Raw genomic sequence first — 18,926 nt, 5'->3', positions numbered from 1 at the left:
GAGCCGTGTTTGGTTGCTAAACAACGAGCGGGCCAATCAGCGCGCTGTTGGGTCTGCGTGCGGTGGAGCTCGATCAGCTTGTCTCGAGTCTGAAGAACATCCGGGACGAACCCCCAGCTCCAGGTGAGATCACTCGCGTGTCCCCGTGGTGTTTGTCTGTCCAGGTGTTTGAATGTCCTCTGCGGTGGCTGGTTCCCCCGTGTGGAGGCAGGCTCACGTTGTTGTGAGGTGATCGTGGTTAACGTTCGTGTAACTGCCTGCAGCGGTGGGGGATCCTGCTTCACCTTCCTGGTCGTTCATGAAGTTCGATCTGATCACAGCGATGGGTGTCGATACATGAGTCTAGTTCCACGTCCCTCGTTATAAACAGCGACTAGAACCCGAGCTACTGCAGGGACGGGCTGCTATAAGGTTATAAAACACAGTTTATTGAAAGCTCAAATGTTGTGAAACCGGTTTGCTTTTGTTTTATTTCCCGAGGGTTTTAAACTAAGTAATTTCTATTTATTTGTTTATTTACCTATATTGTTTTTTATTTCCTGTCCAAAACTTTTCAACTTGGTTGCCAATGAAGCGTATTATTATTGTTATTATTATTATTATTTTTATTTTTATTATTAGTCATATCATTTGTGAGACAGTCATTCTGTGTTCCTGTTTTAAAAAGCAATTTTTGTGTGTTATAATGTTTGGTTTCTGTGGGGAATTCTTTCAGAGGTGTAGGTTTTATTATTATCATCATTTTAGAGGCTGTAGTTTAAAGTGCTGACTAAAAACTAGAAACTATAAAAGTAAATAGTACATTTATTAAGACTGGTCTGTTGTATTCCGACAAACTGAGAGAGAGAGTGTATACAGTTTATTCTGAGTTGGCCCAGTGATACCATCAAGTGCTTTACCTCAGGAACCAGAAACCTAAGGATCCATTCTGCAGACACTTACTCAGATAATTCATCTTTTTTGAGAATTTATACTATTACTGTAACGAAGTCTGACTAATGAGTTAAAGGTTAACACATGCTCAGTTGTCAGTGTTAGCTGATCCAGGCTTGGTTTAAGCTGTGTGGTTGTGGGTTTGCCATCTGTCTCACCAGACTGATTAAATATCACTGAACAGAAAAGGTACGTCCCCCTAAGGTCTCACCAAAGAAATGTATGAAAAACAAAGTTAACAAATGTTTTTCAAAAAATGTATTTGATAAAAATGCTTGTTTTGCTTATGTTTTGACAACTTCTATCCTGTGATGAAGATTTGATGTTGGAAATTATGCTAACGTTTAAGTTATGGATGATTTTACTGTACACTGCAGTTTGTCTTTTTGTTGATATTTGGCATTTTTCCTACACAAGGAAAAAGTCCTGTGCTGTGTTGTGTTGCTAATCCGACAAATTACCATACTGTCTGCCTGGGATTAGTCTGATCTGCTTGATGATAAGAGCATTGAGATAAGATGCTGGCCTGGTCCCAGCATGTAACACAACACCCACAATAACAACAATAATAAGCTTTGCTGAGGATTGTCAAAATAAATCCTAATTTTCTGTCTTTTCGGTCATTTTCTGCGATAGATGACTCAATCTGCCCTCACGTATCAGACCTTCTCACACGCTGTTGTTCAGATTGCTGCGTGTTTCCATCCCTCATGACTTCCTTTGTAATCCAGGCTCTGTTCAATGTGGGCTGTGCTAATCTGACCTTCTATTTCAGGAGCAGTCTGCGCAGGTGGATCCTGTGTCGAGCTTTGTTTTAGCCGCCACATGCAGTAGACGGTCCAGACACGTAGCCTGAAGGCTGCACCGCAACAATGCCAGAGTCCTCACTGGGTGAGTTTTCTCACATCTCACAAACACCACTGCACGCTCCGCACCACGAGTGACACATGTTGAGCAGTCTTTTGTGTGCTGAGGAAGAGGAGCGATATGAACTTTGGGTTCATGTTGGCATCCTCATTGGTCAGATTAGCTACTAATCGTGGTACAATAGTGATCTGCCCTCAGTAGCTGTCTTGTGCTCTGTACTAAACTGTATGTGAACGTGCCAATAATAACATTTCATACAAAGTGTTTTCTTTTCCTTGTTAAGTATTGCCAAATGATCTCAGGCCTATGCGCTGTACAGTATTTGACAGATTTCTTTTTCTCTGAAGTCAAGGACATTTGCAGCATCTCTGCTGAATGTAGAACATCCCCCTTGAGGCAGTTTAGCCAATCATCGCTGCCACTGCACAGAAACTACGTTCTGAGCAGCTTCTGCACAGAGCACAATGTGCAAGCATGTCTATCGCACATCAATCAGGTTGGTAATAAAACATTTGTGTGTTTAGTATTTCTTGTATTATTACAGTTAATGGTTTGTAAATGCTTTTGCCGAGTACAATATGATGGAACTCTCCTTGGTTTGATTTTGGCCGGGGAATATTAATCAAGTTTTAGAAATATAATTAGAATAATCTATAAAAACCTAAGGAAAAAGCTTGTTTCCTGTTTCCTGTTTCCTGTTTCCTTTTAATGTAATATTTTATACTTTATGAACTGGAATGCAGAGTTCCGATCTACACTGTTAACGGTAGCTAACTGTATCAACAACATATCCTTATCTCCACATCTTTTTTTTAAATACACTCTTGCCTTTACAGGAGATGTCATCCCTTGGCCTCCCTCCACTTTGGAAGGAGTCTGCTGGCAGCTCAGAGCTAAATGTTGTGGATGTCCTAAATTGCATGTATGACCTGATTCAGCTGCAACGCAGGGGCATGCGAGCCCTGGAAAACTTGGAAGTGGAGCATCTTAGGTCAAGCAGCAATGTGGAATTCCTGCAGCTCACCAGCACCCAGCTAAAGGTGAAGTAACATTTACACCCAGTGATTCCCTTCAAATTGTTATTAATTTTAAATACTAAAATCCAGATAAAGTCTTTAATAGACCAACCTTTAATATATCTTTCAGAAAAAAGGATGAATATAAGAATGAAGCCACAGTAGCTTCTAAGAACAAAGTTTGCTTCTTTTTATCTAGGATTGTTTTTGTTGGTTAAGTAGTATTTGATTTGAGTTGAGTTTGTTTCAGCATTTGTTCACTGTCGCTTTTATTCTGTTTTTATAGGAGCAGCTTGAACTGTCCAAAAGAGAAAATACTGGACTGCTTGAGAAAGAACGACAGCTGCAGCTGAAAGTGAAGAGTTTTCAGAACTGCCTGAAAAATGAAAAGGAAGAGGTACTTTCTTTGGAAAAGCTGCTTCAGATGTTGTTGAGTGAATCCACAGACACGTCCTCTGTCTGTCTGTGTAAAAAGCATCCACCAGGAACAACTTGTTTGATTTTGCTCTTGACAGGTGCAAAAGCTCCAGAACATAATTGCGAGTCGGGCCACTCAGTACAATCACGAGATGAAAAGGAAGGAAAGAGAGTTTAACAAACTGAGAGAGCGTCTGAACCAACTTCTGGTCGACAAAAAGGACAAGAAGCAAGGTAAGGGCTCTCTGGTGTTATTCTTTACATTTTAAAATGAATTCATTATTATGAATTTGTTTTGCATGTACAACATGGAACTCCACTGTTTCGTTCTGACTCCCCATGTTCTCGTTTTATGTGTTTGTTTGTTTGTATTTTTACTTCCAGCCATAGACATGTTAAATAACATTGGAAGAGCTGATGGAAAGAGAAGCCTTTGGAAGACTGAAAAGACAGAAGCAAAGTGAGCTCAATTCTTATGATCTAGTAGTACTATAGTAGTAAACACATACTTAAAAGAAATAGCATCTCTAGAAAAAGTACTTAAAATTAGTTGTCCTGCTTTCAAATCTCAAGCAGTTTACTTTTGATGACTTTGTCTGGTTGTAATAGTTGAATTAAAACACTCCACTGCATATCTTCTCCTCAGGCATGAAGGGGAGATGTACAAGACTCTGCTGAGCGACTATGACACCCGACAGAGGGAGCTGGTGCTGGAGAATGCAGAGTTGAGGAAGGTGTTGCAGCAAATGAAGAAAGACATGGTGTTCATTTTGAGTTCAAGGGAGAGAAATCAGAAAGAGGATCAACGTGAATCTGGTTGCCTACAGGTTAGACAACACTTGTATTCTCTTCTCCCGTTCTTAACTCAACTTGAGAAATGCTGACGTATTAATTCATTTATTAAATGTTTAACTCTTGAGCTGTAAAACTGTTGACATACAAGAACTTTGCCTATTGTCATGATTTCTAATGATTTAAATGATTAATGATTTGATAAAAGATAATCAATTTGCATGACATTTAAACTATCACTTTGGCTTGTCTGTTCTTTTCAGACCAGTTTGTGTTATGGTATTATGTAGAACAAAAAAAGGGTGGTTTGATAACTGCTCCTGACTGTTGGCAATTTTATATACATATAAATATCCATGAATCTTATCACAGTTCTTTTCTCAACCGATTCTCATCCTCATTACTGTTATGTAGTTTGGCTTAAGAAGCTGTTGAAGTGTTGAAAACTGAGATGCAGTATTTTCATTATCATGCCAGACTGACTCGGAGGATGAAGAAGAAGTGTTTGATTCCAGTAAGGAAAGCGTAGATCTGTATTGTGCTCATGCTCGGGAGAAGCTGACCAACAGTATTCGCCTCCAGTGGAGACGACTCAAGAGCCATGTGGAAAGACTGGACAGCCAAGGTAGTCATCACACTGCATTGAGAGCCAGCTATGTAATTCCTCTCTAACCACTGATCTGACAAAAGAGAGTACCTTTGTTAAAACTAATAGAAACTATCAACGCAACCAAAGTACGTTGGTTGCGTTCTATATACATAATATACTGAAGATGTAAACATAGTTTTTGTATTTTTGATTTTGTTTGTGCAGCTTCTTTGGCCCAGATGAGTGAGAGTAAAGACTCTGCTGCTGTTCCACAAGAGACCCACGAGGAGGAGATGGACAGACTGAAGCTGGAGATCCAGCAGTGCAAAGACTTTATTCAAACACAGCAGCAGCTGCTGCAGGTAAGACTGAATTCACACTAAAATCACTGAGATTTGTCCACATTTGCCATTTGCAAAAGTAAAAGTTACATTGCGAAACCACAGCAGCATAACTTATATGTCGTTTTAAATTCAATAAATTGGGACCGAACCACATCATACCTGTTATCTCTGTTCTTGCAGCAGCAGCTCAGCTCACCTTGTGAAGAGGAGACGACTTCCTTGCTGAGTGACTGCTACGTGTCTCAGGGGAAAGAGCGTCTCAGAGAGGAGTGGAAGACCTTAGAGGAACAGAGACAGATCTTTGAGAGGGAGAGGAGAAACTTTACAGAAGCAGCCATAAGACTGAGCCTCGAGGTGATTTGTGTAATAAATCCAAAAATCATTCCATGTATAAAACTCCAGTGTGCTATATCATTCTATTGTGTGTTTTGACTTCTTTTGTGTTGACTTGTGTCTGGTTTGATTTGCAGAGGAAGTCCTTCGAGGAGGACCGCGCCACATGGCTCAAACACCAGTTTTTAAACTTGAGTCCATTTGCCGACACAAAGAAACCCCTGATGTCGAAGTCCAAAAGTGCCTTTTTAATATGTGAGTGTTAACTCTAAAATTGCTGCTCTGTCGGTTTCAGTTTTTCCAGGTGTCCATGTTTACTGTATTGTGCAAAAGTGTTCTTAAAATTACAGAAAACTCAAATTACCTTACATTTAATTTTAGTTTTTAGTTTGGTCCGTTTGAATTTAGGGTTGTGGGATTTATGGGGCTATCGAGATTATTAGGCTTTAATTTTGGGTTGATGTTATGTTGTCCATCTTGACACGCAGCCCATGAGTGTATAAGTATGAGGTATCAATCATTTCCAATTTCAGATACTAATAAAAGTTTCATTTTATCATTTTAGCAGCTGAATCGGAGGTGAGTACAGCGTTGTCTCCGGAAAAACTCATCAGATGCCCTTCGGACACAACCTCCCCCACACACAGATGTTTGTCATTCACGTCACCATCCACAGACGAGCTGTGTCGCACCCTTCGCCTCGTGTCAGAAAGCAGGTACAATATCTTTATTTGCACATTGACTGATACAGTAAAAATCATAATGCACCTTCAAGTGAATGAAGTTAAATGTTTGTCTCTCTGTGAAATGGGATTTCCAGCTCCACCAGACCAAAGACAAAGACTGAGTGTGTTGAAGAGTCAAACATCTATAGCAATGGAAATGATCCAGTTCAGCACGAGTGGTGGAACCACAGCAGAGACCACAGCAGCCCCACACTCACACAAGAAATGAACGGCTCTGTGACAAGCCAAAAACTCTTATCACCGGAGTCAGGGTTTATGTGAATGTCTATAAATCCTGGATGATGAGCGGTATTGCAGAACTGTACGAGAGCAGTGAACACCAGTCAACTCCAAGATAGATTGTAAACTGAATAATTTGCTGTGAACAAAGTCAAAGGAGTTTCAAGTCTGGAGTTCTGTGTGACAAAGAGAAAAATTGTAGTTTAAATGTTTTTTTGTTTTTTTTATGTGCTCACAGTTTTATCATTAGAATTTATGGTAACGGTATTGATTAATTTACGTTGTACTGCAAAACTTGCTTTGGGAGTCGTACAGCATCTAAGACTGAGGGTACCATGTTTTACAAATGCTGGGTTTGCAACAACATTTTGTGCTATTTGTACGTATTAATTTTTGCTGCACCTTTAAATTGGCATTTATATCACTAACTTATTATTAATGTTATGTAAATCAGCAGCAGGTAAAGCTGCCGACATCCTGCCCCGGTCCATGTGGGTACTAACACGCTTTACCTCAGCCAGTATTGATTGTTTTTTTCCACAGCAGTGAAGTGTTATCTCAGTGCCCGTGGTGGAAGAGAAGAGTCTAATGCTCCAGATAAAAATGAAACTTAATGAGTGAATGAAGGATTACAATCCAACAATTTACAATTAGGTGAATTGGCACACTCGTTTTTCTTCTGCTCGTTGGAAAGAACTTTTTGCTACTGTTTACTGTAATTGCTCCCATTGCCGGAGGGAGAAGACAAAGGTTCTGCAGGTTAAAACTTGTCGACTGTAACAGAGTAAGAACGTAACATTAATGCTGCTCTTTCACTGAATGTCTGTGGTTTTAAAATAGAAATGGGGCTGATTAACAACATTGCTTCCTTGTAGATAATTTAGCTACATTAGTTACCGCTGATGTATCATGTGGGACCTAAAAGGCTTTAAAATTGAACACATATTATATATAATGTGTTGTAGATATTGAAGGTAGGTAACTCCAATGTGATTATCGATGTGAGTTCCTTTCACCACTTTTTAATGAATGTTGTCATCTTTGTGTCAAATACTGGCCGATCAAAATAATTCTTCCAGCAGGAATGTGTCACGATGTATTTCAGACAAACTTTTATTCTTGGAAATCTTAATACACATAATTATTTTTGAGAGTTTGGTCGTTATTTGTCTCTTTGGGAAACAAGTGACTGATTATGAACAGCACTGCTCCTAGTGGCCTGTATCTGCTATAGATGGTGAAGCGTCAAGTCATCAGAAATGTCTTGAGGAGAGGTGAGTACTGTAATAAATATTTGTGTATCTTTAGAACGGCCTAGACATACTGTGTTTACTGCCGTGCAGTATCAGCAAACATTAACGTTAATCAGTAACTACTGCTGTGATCCACGTGTGTGCTGGTTGATAAAACATGTGGCTGTAGCTGTCTATCTTTTTCAAGCACATTTTCAAGAAAAGTTATTTAATGTATACAACCCATTAAATGTTTTGATCTTTAATTTTATCACAGATTGGATTAATCCATATTTATATTTTCTACAATATTGATTTTAATTGCTGCACCACACAAATATTACGGGTGTAGCAACTCTCTGGGTGCATGTCTAGTACTTCTATTAATGGTGTTGTTTCATGAAGATGGAGAGACATGTAGGCGACGACCAGTTTTACAAATCCACTATACCAAAAAGTTTTTCAAGAAGTTATTTTATTTAAGGTCTTATTGAAAACACACACCATCATTGACTGGCAGAAATAGGTGTTATTAGACACAGTGAGCAGTGCAGCTGCAGGCCAGGTGAGCTTCTGATGTTTCCCTCAGGTCCACGCTGTTATCAAAGATGTGAGCACTCACGGCAGAATCTGCACAAGTGAGGGGAGAGCGGAGCAAGTTAGGAACTGGGAATTATCTTTCACCTCATTGTCACGTTCTATCTCTTAAACCTCGTGCACTCACCGGCAGGCTGGCAGTGGAAGCCAACAGTAACGGCTGTGGTCTTTACAGGGAAGCAGCCAGAAAGACAGCGCAGGACAGGCTCAACAGAGAAGCATTTGGTATCCTGCCCGTTGATGTTAAGCTGTTTCTGCAGCTGCACCGATTCAAGCTTCATACGACACTCTGTAAGAGAAAGGTTGGCACAAGTTAGCTTCTGATGGATTTGAGGAATCCTCACTGGAGTTATAGACTTGCTTTATTTAATGTTGCTCTAAATAATCATTCTTAGGTGAGCTGTGTATCCCACCAGTGCTGTCCCTGCAGCTCTCGGCTGGCAGAACCCAGGAATGAGCGTAGCTAATAGCATTCTTGGTCAAGCGTCCACTAGGTGTGCGATACTCCTGATGGACTTCCCCATCAGCCTTTCCACAGAGTCCACAGGTCTGTCCCTTCATCCAGTCCACAACTTTAACCTACATAGGCAAATCCGATCACATATTTCATCCACTCAATGATATACACCTCCATGCTTCAATGTACTATAGTAAGTGTCCATAGTTACTGTTGCATTTACCTTCCATGAGTTCTTGTCAAAGTAGACTTCATGAAGACCCAGGCTCGGAGCGAACACGGAAATTCCCTCGTCCACTGGTCTTATCTGGATTTTAGCTGCATGACAAAAACGTTTTTCCATAATTTACTTCAAATGATTTTATATATCAGCAGAACAAGGAATTAAATATGGAATAAGTATGAATTTGCTTTGCTAATGAAACATGGACAACTTTAGCTTACTGCTACCATCATTTGGTTTGCAATATTAGAAGTGAGCGACTTTGATTGGACAATGAATGTATATAGAAACCTGTGGGATGCTGGTATGGCAGATTGCTCATAGGTATTTCCATTCCATTGACCTTTAAAATCATGTCAGTGTTCTTCGGGTACATGTCAATATCACTACAAGGGCATAAATGAAAATGTTAGGTTGAGACCTTATAATATTACAAAGAGAAACCCAACAGTTCCTGCAATGAGCGCTGAATACAGCTCAGTGATTAAGACTTAAAGTAAGGAATCATATTTTGTAACTATTGCGGAGATTGTTGGGCTGAAATAAGATTGTCTCTTCAGGAACCTCTCCCAGAAACTTGGAACCAGGCAAAGTTCATGCAAAGGTTCCAAGTTTCTGGGAGAGGTTCCTGAAGAGACAATGCAGCTTATGGTTTCTCCTTTCTTCAGCTCTGGCAAAATTACCATTGCTGGTGGATATCAAATGCAGAGCTACAAATGTTTAAAACTCCAGTTTACTGTGAAACACAGAGAGAAATACCTGGCACTGATGAGCTTCATCAGTGTTGTGTAAACTCATTCTGCAAAGGGCTTCAACACTCACACATCAGCAATCTTTACAGTGATATGGTTCTGCTCAATGTTATCCTTCTTCATCAGAACCATGAATTTCAGCTCATCTGTGCAATCCTGGGCCAGAACTTGGTAGCAAGACAAAGGAAACTCAGTCCTGTATTTCCTGTTGTTGAATGTGGTCAGTGTTTCTCTGTCAAAGCTACATTCAGCTGTGAAAAAAATGAAATAGATTCAATCCGATGCACACAGTCAAAAGAAAACTGCCAACGCATTCGATATCAATAGTAGCCGTTACCTGCACCAGCCTTGGCGAGCCAGTAGTGGACTCTGTCAGTAATGTCATTGAAGGGGGTGAGGCCCTTGATTGCATCAAGTGGCAGAGCAATGGGCAGACGCACAGACAGCTTATAGGCACGCTGTGGACAAAATCATTTGTTAATATTAGAAATGGTGACTAGCGAATGCTGTGCAGAAAAGCTGCAAATGAATCATACCAATGGTGTTTTCCAAAGGAGGTCAAGTGCCCTGTCAGATGTTGCGATCAGAGTAGCTGAGAGCTGGTTGCTGCTCTTTTCATCCTTTCCTTTAATGAGGCCGGCCAACGTGGAAGCAGGGATGGCGTTGTACACCCTTTAAAAGACATTTCCATATATCATTTAACATCTTCTGTGTTCCATGTCAGTGTTATTAAAAAAAGATGTATAATGTTGTTTTTTTTTACTTCTCTGCATAGCGTTTAAGGGCAGTAGGTAGGTTGTTCCAGGCCACTCTGATGCGAGCTGCGGGTCTTGCTCCAACGAGACCAGTCTCAGCTGTGACCATTGTGTCGTACTGCTTGCATTCAGCTCCCCAGCCTACTTTAGCCTATCGAGAGACAGAACAAGTGGCTGTAAGGCAGCTGCTTTCAAGGGGGGGGACTTTTACTTTTACTTGTTACATCGTAGGATTTTCTCTATAAAAGACAAAGCAATACCATTCCTTACATTGACTTTGAATTTGCTAAGTAGAACTCCATCGGCACATAACTTCCATTTGTCATCAGCAGCCAAGGCAGCCAGAATGAGTTGAATCCTAGCGGTCGGTTTGTCCAAGTAGACGGACATTTCATATCCCATTATCTTTTTGTCGGCTCTGACAGAACGGAAGATGATAGCAAAGACAGGGGTAGCCTCTTTTCCAAGGTATTTATTCTATGTGATCAATAAAGGGAAAGCAATAAGTACATCAACAAATCTACTTGTCAAAAGATCTGACAAAGGATTTATTTAACCAAAAATGACCATGATTCACCTCTTTGTATATAGCCTCGAAGCTCGAAGCACTGCTTGTGGAAAGTAGTGCAGAGGTGGCCTGAGAGCGTTGACCCTACAACAGTGTTGTACTGCAGTTAATAGGCGTCATGAACAAGCTGCAACAGTTAACATAATCAAACTGTCACATATATCCTCAAGTGTTGGAAGCACCTAGCATATAAACTTACCTGTTTCTTGTGGCTCTTCTGGAACTTCTGGTAAATAATTTGCTGTTAAGCAGAATATTTTTTTTTCAGATTTCATGCTTACTGTGATATACTGTACGTATCTGTTAATTTTCTTCATTGGAAGCTCATAGCAATAATATTGGTATTTGATCTTACCTCTGAGAGCTGAGCACTGGAACGAGAGGAGCTTGAGCTAGCGCTAAAGAGAGAAGCACTGCTTGATGCAGAGCTGGACTTTGAGGACCTGCTGCTGCTGCTGGCACTAGATGAGGAGCTGGAGGAGGATGATAAGTTCCCATTCTTCAGACCAGGAGCAAGGATTTTCCTGAGCTTCATCAAGACAGGTCTTCCCTCAACGATGTCCTCTTCACTCAGATTGATCTGCTTAATGAGCTTCTCCGCAGCCTTTGGTCCAACTTGAATCTCCATCTCCAATTTCACAATCTCTTCACCTTCAACTGAACATATCATTTAATACTGCCATTAATACTTGCTCCACACATGCTGCTTGTGCAAAAGTGTCTAGTGTCAATACTTACTTGGTGTTACAGCAAGAGCGATAGAATGCTTTCCAGCCATTTTGTACAGGACAACGTCACTGATGAAAGCAGCGTTTTCAGTGGCAACCCTTACACAGCCTTTCAGGCCAATGTTAATAGCTTTAGCACAGTACTTCTTTGCAAACTGAGTTGCTTTGGGTTTTAAAGCGGCCACATCCTCCAAAATGATCTCTGAGGATCTTGACTATATATAAAAAAAAAAGATCCATTCATTATATTGTAACTATAAATACTCTTTTTGGTTACATGGAAATCCTTTTTTTAAAGCTCACCGAACTGTCTGTTGCAGAGGAACTGAGCTTTGATAGCCTTGAGATGGGCTCCATGAGTTTGGCTGGGATAAGGGGAACAATTTTCTCAGCAGCAAGATCCTCAATATTTCTCGCCACAGCAAAAGTGTCAACTCTGTTGAAATAAAGAAAATGTAATAATGTGGACTTAAAAAATGCATTTTTAATTGTGACATTAGCCTATTTAAGAGTATACAAGTTATAAAATGTTAGGCTTACTGTACAGCTGCAATGTTTTCAGGCGCAGAAACAGGCAGAACTTCAAGCTTGAAGTGACCCTCCTGGATGTTAAGTGATGCAATGATTTTAGCGGGCAAAAGGGAGTTCAGCTTGGCTCTTGATACCAAAGCAGCCTGGAGTATAGCAGTGTTCACCCCCATCACAGCAAATGTGTTCGCTGCAATGCTAGAAGGAGAAGACATTTTTGTGATTTATAATGTGATCCATTTCTTTGATCATTTTATGTAATAACATCAGATGTTCTACATACCTTGGTCTGATCTCGGTCTCAAGCTGCATATCTGTCTTCAGAAGGTGAGCGAGATGGAAGTTTTCAGCTAGAACTGGTGATGTGATAGCCTTGACTAAGAAAACAAATAAATCCATGTGTCACCTCTTAGCACCATACTCTTAATGCTGTTGGTTCCACAATCAGATGATATTATGTATCAGGTATCATTAGTGCTCTTTGGAAAAGCAGTTAATCAGCATCTGCTTTTAGGATTGTAGATGTTTCATAACTTCTACTTACTCTGAACAGCTACGGCAGCCACAGCAGCAGTGTACAGACTGAGCTCCATTGGAAGACCAGCAGCAGTAGGCATAATGCGGCGCACCTCAGTAGCCAACAGTGGTTTAGCCAAGTTCAGGGAAGCACCAGACAGCAGAGCTTGGACAGCCTTTCTACCAAGTGCCTGAGCAGATGGTGCACTGGCGAGCTGAAGGAAAATAATTAATTAAAGGTGTAGTGTCTCACAAAATTATGATGAAGTTGAGACATTGTCATTTGAATCGTACCGAAATGACCTGATCAATCAAGGCTTTGTCAATGTTGGCAAAGGCAATTTCCTGTCCAAAGATCTTGACATAGACAGAGGCCAAAGGACTGCTGTTTGGCAGGGACCTCCAGTGAGAGAGCTGTGGACAGAGGAAACATACAATTGTTCTGTTCAATCAGGTGACAATTGATGATATTCATAACTCAATGGAGTTTGGTTGCTTACAGCCTGCATGATACGCTTCATCTTAGTGATCCTGTCAGCACTGTCAACGACTGTAGGGTTTTTCAGAAGAGCCTCCTGGAGTCCTTCAGTTCTCACTCCAACCTAGGAAAAAAATCCTCATGTTCAAACAATCTTCTAATCAGAACATCTTGGTAATGTCTCGAGCTTGGTTTCCTTTTCCTCCTACCTCCACAACATCAGCAGCAGCTCCAGCAAGGAAGGCACCGGCCTTAGCCACAAAAGATCTGGGCAGAAGAGTTGCAGCATCGTTGATGTAGAAAGCACTGGCAGCGGCACCAATCATCAGAGGGCCTGAAAGAGAGTGTCAGTCAATCTATTGTTAAAAGTAGATTTTTACAGCATCTTTTGTGCTGGTAAATACAACTGAAAATGCTTTGCAAGTGACAGTTGACAAGTAAATTTTAAGAACAGCAAAAAATATGTGAGACGAATGCACAAACATAAAAGATATATATAAACAAACAAAATCAAATAAATTAAAATGATCCTAATATCAAAGAGATTCGTCTTACAATGCTACAGAAAAACAAGAGTTTAGGTATACCAACATGAGGTAACTTGTAAAACTGGTCTTACTGTTATAGATATCTGCATAGACGGCTTTGCTGAAACGCAAGCTCAGTCTGCCCAGAACTGGATTCAAGATTTTGACAGCCACATTGCAAGCTTTAGAACTGTGAAGAGAACATAAAAGACCCTAGTAAGATTTTGCAAAATGACATGGTGTCAAAAAGGTTTCAGAGAGTGTTCTTACACAGACTCTTGGATACCGCTGTTGCTCTTGGTCATAGACTTCATATAGGAGTACGTGAAGCTTGCTACCTGCAGATTCTTCTCCGCCTTCACAATGCTGGCAAGAGTTGTCACCAAACCCACTGGAGGCCTTGTCTCAAACAGCACGACGCATGCTAGCATACGAAGCTCTGGGTGAAGAGCCTTGTCCATGTAGAGCTGAAGAGCCAAATCCTGGACCTAATTTCCAAAAGAAAGCAAACTCAGTATTGCATCCTCCCAGAAAATGAGTTTAAAAAACGCCTTGTTATTGAGAGCTTACCATTCTGGGCTCCTTCTTTCCGATGTTCCTCAGGGCCATGATGGCTTCAGCGTGGACTCTCATGGGCAGAGATGCGGCTGCAGTGCCGTGGATTGGCAGGATCTTTGTAATTGGCTTAAGGCTACTAGTATGGCCAGCATTACCCAAAACCTTCAGGAGCAGAATGATGTCCTCGGGCTCAGACCTAGAGACAGCCTCTGCGAGGAGCTCCTGGATGGGCTGTGAGGGGAAATGAGAAGTTAGGAAATCCCTTTTCTCATCCAGAAAAATCTAATAAGAAAAATGTGGAAAACAAAGTTATATCACCTTGATGAGTTCAGCAGGGCAGACAGTCTTCTCAGAACAGTATTTAGAAATCATGGTACCATAGCCAAGAAGCACAACCTCCCGCAGAACTGGTTGTGCCAGTATTTTGGGGTTGATTGCCAGGCCCTACAAAACAGCGAGCGTCAGAAATGCGTATTACCCCCATTTGTACTACAGACAGACTAACTTGCATTGAAGATTACCCACCTCTATCAGCTTGATGACCTCAGGGCTTGCTGTCACCATGTGAACAGATGCAATTAGAGCCTGGGCCGCTTCAGCAATAGTGAGCTCATCAGCCAGGTACTTCATCTTGATGAATTTCAGAGCAGCAGGTGTTCCAATGACAGGGATGGCCTCCAAGAGCCACTGTCTGAAAGATGAAAATTAAGTGAGTGAAACTGCATAGATATTTTTCGATTATCTTATTCAAATGTTCAGACAGTCAACCTGTAAGCAGGGCGGTTTTTGAATTGGCTCCAGAGCATTTCCAGATCTTCAAGTTGGGCTGCACGGAGGACCTGAATCAGCTCCAAGAACTTCAGAGGGGCATCCTCATGGACTCTCTCCACATTGTGGGTGACCAGATGATTCAGAATATCCACAATCTAAGAAAACAAGAATGTAAGATAAGTCATTTAAGAGTTTCACAAATTTTCAATTGACATTTTAAAGATACAATACCTGGGCCTTAGCATTCTTGATCTTGATGAGCTGAAGGGGAGTCTGAAGAAGTTCAGTGGAGAACTCGTACTTGAGGGATCCACGTCGGAGATAGTCTGCCTCGATGGCCACAACAGGTGCATTCTGAATCTCAAGGAAGACCAAGGATTGCCTTGAAAGAAATTTGAAAACGATCAATTTGCAGCTCTGTGAAATCCAAACACTGCAGTTTTATCATTCCTCAGAAAGTAAAAACATCTCAATTGCCCCCTGGTGGCTAGCTGCAGTGTAGATCATAAGCATTGCCCCTTAGTAGTTGTGACATGGCCAGAGTAAGAAAATAAAATGTACATTTTTAGGTAGTTCTCATGATGCTGATGTAAGTGAATCATAAAGTGCGAACTCTGGCTCAAAATTTGGATCTCATCAGTACAAGATACATCCCATATTCAGAATATGTTTGTTAAACTCAAAGAAAGTGTAGATGTATCATCTGTATTTATATTCAATTCTGAGAATGTTTTACACACTTAGTCTGCATCTGAGCAGCTCCATTCATTTCATCAAAAGGTGAGAACTGGATCAGCTCATTGACGGTTGCCTCCTGGATCAGGAGACCGTTGGCGACTGGCTTCAAGATGTAATTGTATGCTGCAGCTCCTCTCAGGTTCTTTGAATCAGGTTGAGATGAAACACAGTTACTTGATCATGCAACATTATCTACTTTCACAGCTTTATGCATGACACAAAATGTAGTGGAGCCTACCTCCTGGCACTTGGTACATTTCTCAGTGTATGCCAACCCTATGTCCATTATGACCTTCTCCTGACAGTTGTTCAGGTCTCTGCTCTTTGTTAAGAGGATGCGGTCAGCCTTTTCATCTTCAGTGATGGCATAGAGGGTCTTGCACACACCCTGAGCTCCAGCCTAATTCAAAGAGCATGTGTTTACTACAGAGATTCAACTTCCAGTAATGGAATTATAAGCAGAACTGTGTGGCCTTTGACAAACCTCCTGCAACTCGTAGACATTCTGTGTTTTCTTGATGTTGAGCTGAAGGACATTCAGAATTCCTCTCTGGATGTTTAGCACCAGTGTGGAGATTCCCTCAGGAGCCATTACTTTGCCAACAACCCCATTGATATACTCAAACTTGATTGGAGTCAAGAGCTGAGCTGCCAGTGCTGCTGTAAGCTTGGTTGCGGGGACTAAAGGATCCTTTGGCCAGACACCGCTGTACTCGAAGAGCTCAGGTTCTACGAGCTACAGTGAAAAATAAGATTTGTTACAGAGCAGTTAACATTCAAAATATTCAAAGATTGTTACTCACACTTGATTTTGATCTTTACCTTCAACATGTGCATATTCTGCTCTGCGGTGCTGATGAGAACTTTGCTGCTGACTTTGAGTCCAGCCCTTGCCAAACCTTCCTCTGGCAGACCACTGAGGAGTAACGCCTCATATTTGTACACGAAAGTCTTACCAGCAGCAAAATCCGGAGCTGTAAGGACAATTTAAGTCAGTGAGAGGAGTTGTATTTTGTAACCAATAATCTGAGTATTTTATAACATCTTATGAACCCTAAATTGAGAAAAAATACTTTAACTGGGTTTAAATCACTTTCATATAACTTTAGCTGTAGTAAACACTGCACTGTGGTGTGTCCAGTCTGTGATAGGCTTCCATATATTGTTTGGGAAAAATGGAAACCAGATTATAATAAAGTAGTCAACTTACCAAAGTTCTGAGGGTGACCCGCTAAAAATAGAAATGAAAACAAATTAATCATCTAGCAATTAAATAAATGTTGTAAACAATAAATGTGAATAAAAAAAATTCTAGTTACAGTGTGCAGAAAACATACGTAGTTACTCATATACTGATATTTTTTAAGTTCTAAGAAATAACTTGCTATCTCCAACTGCATAAATCCTTGTATTAAAGCTGTACAACATCAGGAGAATACGCCCCTTCTCACTCAGAAGGCGGTGCAGGTTCTGGTCCAGGCTCTGGTCATCTCACGTCTAGATTACTGTAGCTCCCTCCTGGCAGGTCTACCTGCTACTGCCATCCGACCTTTGCAGCTCATCTAGAATGCAGCAGCTCGACTGGTTTTTAACCAACCTAAATTCACTCACACTACTCCTCTCCTCCGCTCCCTTCACTGGTTACCAGTGGCTGCTCGCATCCGGTTCAAAACACTAGTACTTGCGTACCATGCTGTGAATGGATCCGGTCCAGTCTACATCCAGGACATGGTCAAACGTTACACCCCACCCCGTTCACTCCGCTCTACTTCGGCCAATCAGCTCGTTGCTCCCTCACTGCGAGCTAAACACTCATCAAAAACACGACTGTTTTCCGTCCTGGCTCCTAAATGGTGGAATGAGCTCCCCATTGACATCCGGACATCAGAAAGTCTACACATCTTCCGCCGAAAACTAAAAACATACCTCTTCCGACTTTACTTATAGCACTTTGTAGTTTTGCTTTATTTGAAGAAATTGTACTTTCTTGATTCTTGTCATCCTTGGTATGTACCCTCGGGTTGGAATGCACTTATTGTAAGTCGCTTTGGATAAAAGCGTCAGCTAAATGAAATGTAATGTAATGTAATGTAATGTAATGTAAAAGCAGCTACTGTACATCCTCTCAGGTTTTCAAGAGTGATCAAAATAGCATGATAAAGTGATAAGGGTTATAAAATTGGAAATCCTACTCACCCACAAGGGCCAGAGTCAAGGCAAGTGCAAGAACTCTCATGGCTGATGAGAATGTGAGTGCCTCTGTGATGGGCAGCCCTTTTATACAGAGCAATTGAGCTGATTATGTCCCAAAAAGATATCACAAAGGTATGCTTGACCAATACATTCCCTTGGATGAGTTTCGCAATTTTAGCACAAACAGGCTCGGGTTTGGGTTGGGAGATGACAGAGTGTATATCAGTTGATGAAAAGTTAATGTCACCTGACCTTGTTCTCCTCGAATATGCCAAGTCCAAGTTATGACTGTAAAAAGAGTCATAAGAACGACCCTTAGATCTGTTTTACATGACACAATTATTAATGATATGAAGGCACGACATGACAATCCTACAGATTCGATTCAAGTGAATACATAATCGTGTAAGAAAGGGTTGTGCATTGTCAACACTATTCTGCTAACCACTGACTCAATAAATTAGAAAAATGTATTTCAGGGGAATTATCATTAAAGTGACAGAGAGCGTTAATCGGCCTGTTGTTGCAGTATTTGCTTTCAGATGAAAGGCAACCAACACCTTCTTTACAAAAGGTGATGCGATGTTTGAAACTTTTTCATCACAGTAGCTTTTATCTACAAAGATGTAGCTTAGATAAACCAGGTATAATGAATAGATCAACAGTACAATATATTTGTTATTCTTGCATGCGAAAATAAAGATGTTTAATGAGACTAAATACAATTTAATTTTGGTTTTATGTGTAGCCACGAATGTCTATGATATCACTGCATCAGATTGTTGACATGCTGTTTCAAAGTGCACACAAAGAGGGCACCATGATTATGGCTGTTTGCTCACTTTATTTGTTGTGGTCAGTGTGACCACTAATCAACTGGTCATGACATGTCACAAAGAAACTGTCACAAGTGCTTCCAAAATGTGTTCTTGCCCCCACTGATACAAGGTTAAACAAGGTAACAAAGCAATAAGCCCAGTGTTGATGGGGTTTATATTGATTTTAAACAGCTAAGGGACGTTCAAATACCTGATGTGGAGTGGAGTTCC

At 40.9% G+C, this 18,926-nt stretch overlaps 2 protein-coding genes across 3 annotated transcripts; one reads left to right on the top strand and one right to left on the bottom strand.

Annotated features, from left to right (window-relative positions):
• The first annotated feature begins 45 nt into the window (after window positions 1–45).
• On the top strand, window positions 46–7,407 carry LOC133961109 (afadin- and alpha-actinin-binding protein-like). 2 transcript variants are annotated; one of them, XM_062396072.1, is made up of 14 exons: window positions 46–123; window positions 1,709–1,824; window positions 2,148–2,296; window positions 2,637–2,840; window positions 3,103–3,213; window positions 3,332–3,467; window positions 3,618–3,693; window positions 3,880–4,060; window positions 4,503–4,650; window positions 4,840–4,976; window positions 5,142–5,312; window positions 5,429–5,546; window positions 5,857–6,007; window positions 6,112–7,407. In XM_062396072.1, the coding sequence occupies exons 2-14, from the start codon at window positions 1,806–1,808 to the stop codon at window positions 6,296–6,298; spliced, it is 1,788 nt and encodes a 595-aa protein (XP_062252056.1). In that variant the 5' UTR covers window positions 46–123; window positions 1,709–1,805; the 3' UTR covers window positions 6,299–7,407. The 2 variants fall into 2 exon arrangements, with proteins under 2 accessions (XP_062252056.1, XP_062252055.1); XM_062396071.1 differs by having other exon boundaries at window positions 47–123; window positions 5,139–5,312.
• Window positions 7,408–7,946: 539 nt separating this feature from the next.
• Window positions 7,947–17,998, bottom strand: LOC133961107 (vitellogenin-1-like). Its single transcript, XM_062396069.1, has 34 exons — window positions 17,881–17,998; window positions 16,895–16,915; window positions 16,507–16,658; window positions 16,169–16,420; window positions 15,923–16,084; window positions 15,687–15,826; window positions 15,178–15,328; window positions 14,944–15,101; window positions 14,701–14,866; window positions 14,494–14,619; window positions 14,188–14,406; window positions 13,888–14,105; window positions 13,710–13,807; window positions 13,300–13,424; window positions 13,113–13,214; window positions 12,907–13,026; window positions 12,641–12,827; window positions 12,380–12,473; window positions 12,109–12,294; window positions 11,872–12,004; window positions 11,579–11,783; window positions 11,196–11,497; window positions 11,040–11,081; window positions 10,850–10,924; window positions 10,543–10,749; window positions 10,281–10,423; window positions 10,054–10,189; window positions 9,855–9,975; window positions 9,588–9,768; window positions 9,057–9,151; window positions 8,766–8,860; window positions 8,499–8,664; window positions 8,213–8,374; window positions 7,947–8,118 (listed from the first exon to the last, which is right to left on the bottom strand). The coding sequence occupies exons 1-34, from the start codon at window positions 17,918–17,920 to the stop codon at window positions 8,021–8,023; spliced, it is 4,878 nt and encodes a 1,625-aa protein (XP_062252053.1). The 5' UTR covers window positions 17,921–17,998; the 3' UTR covers window positions 7,947–8,020.
• Between the last annotated feature and the right edge of the window lie 928 nt (window positions 17,999–18,926).

Source organism: Platichthys flesus, chromosome 9 (assembly GCF_949316205.1).
Source record: "Platichthys flesus chromosome 9, fPlaFle2.1, whole genome shotgun sequence".
Lineage (NCBI taxonomy): Eukaryota > Metazoa > Chordata > Actinopteri > Pleuronectiformes > Pleuronectidae > Platichthys > Platichthys flesus.
The sequence above is the reverse complement of the archived record's forward strand: the minus strand, read 5'-3'. Positions and strand labels throughout refer to the sequence as shown.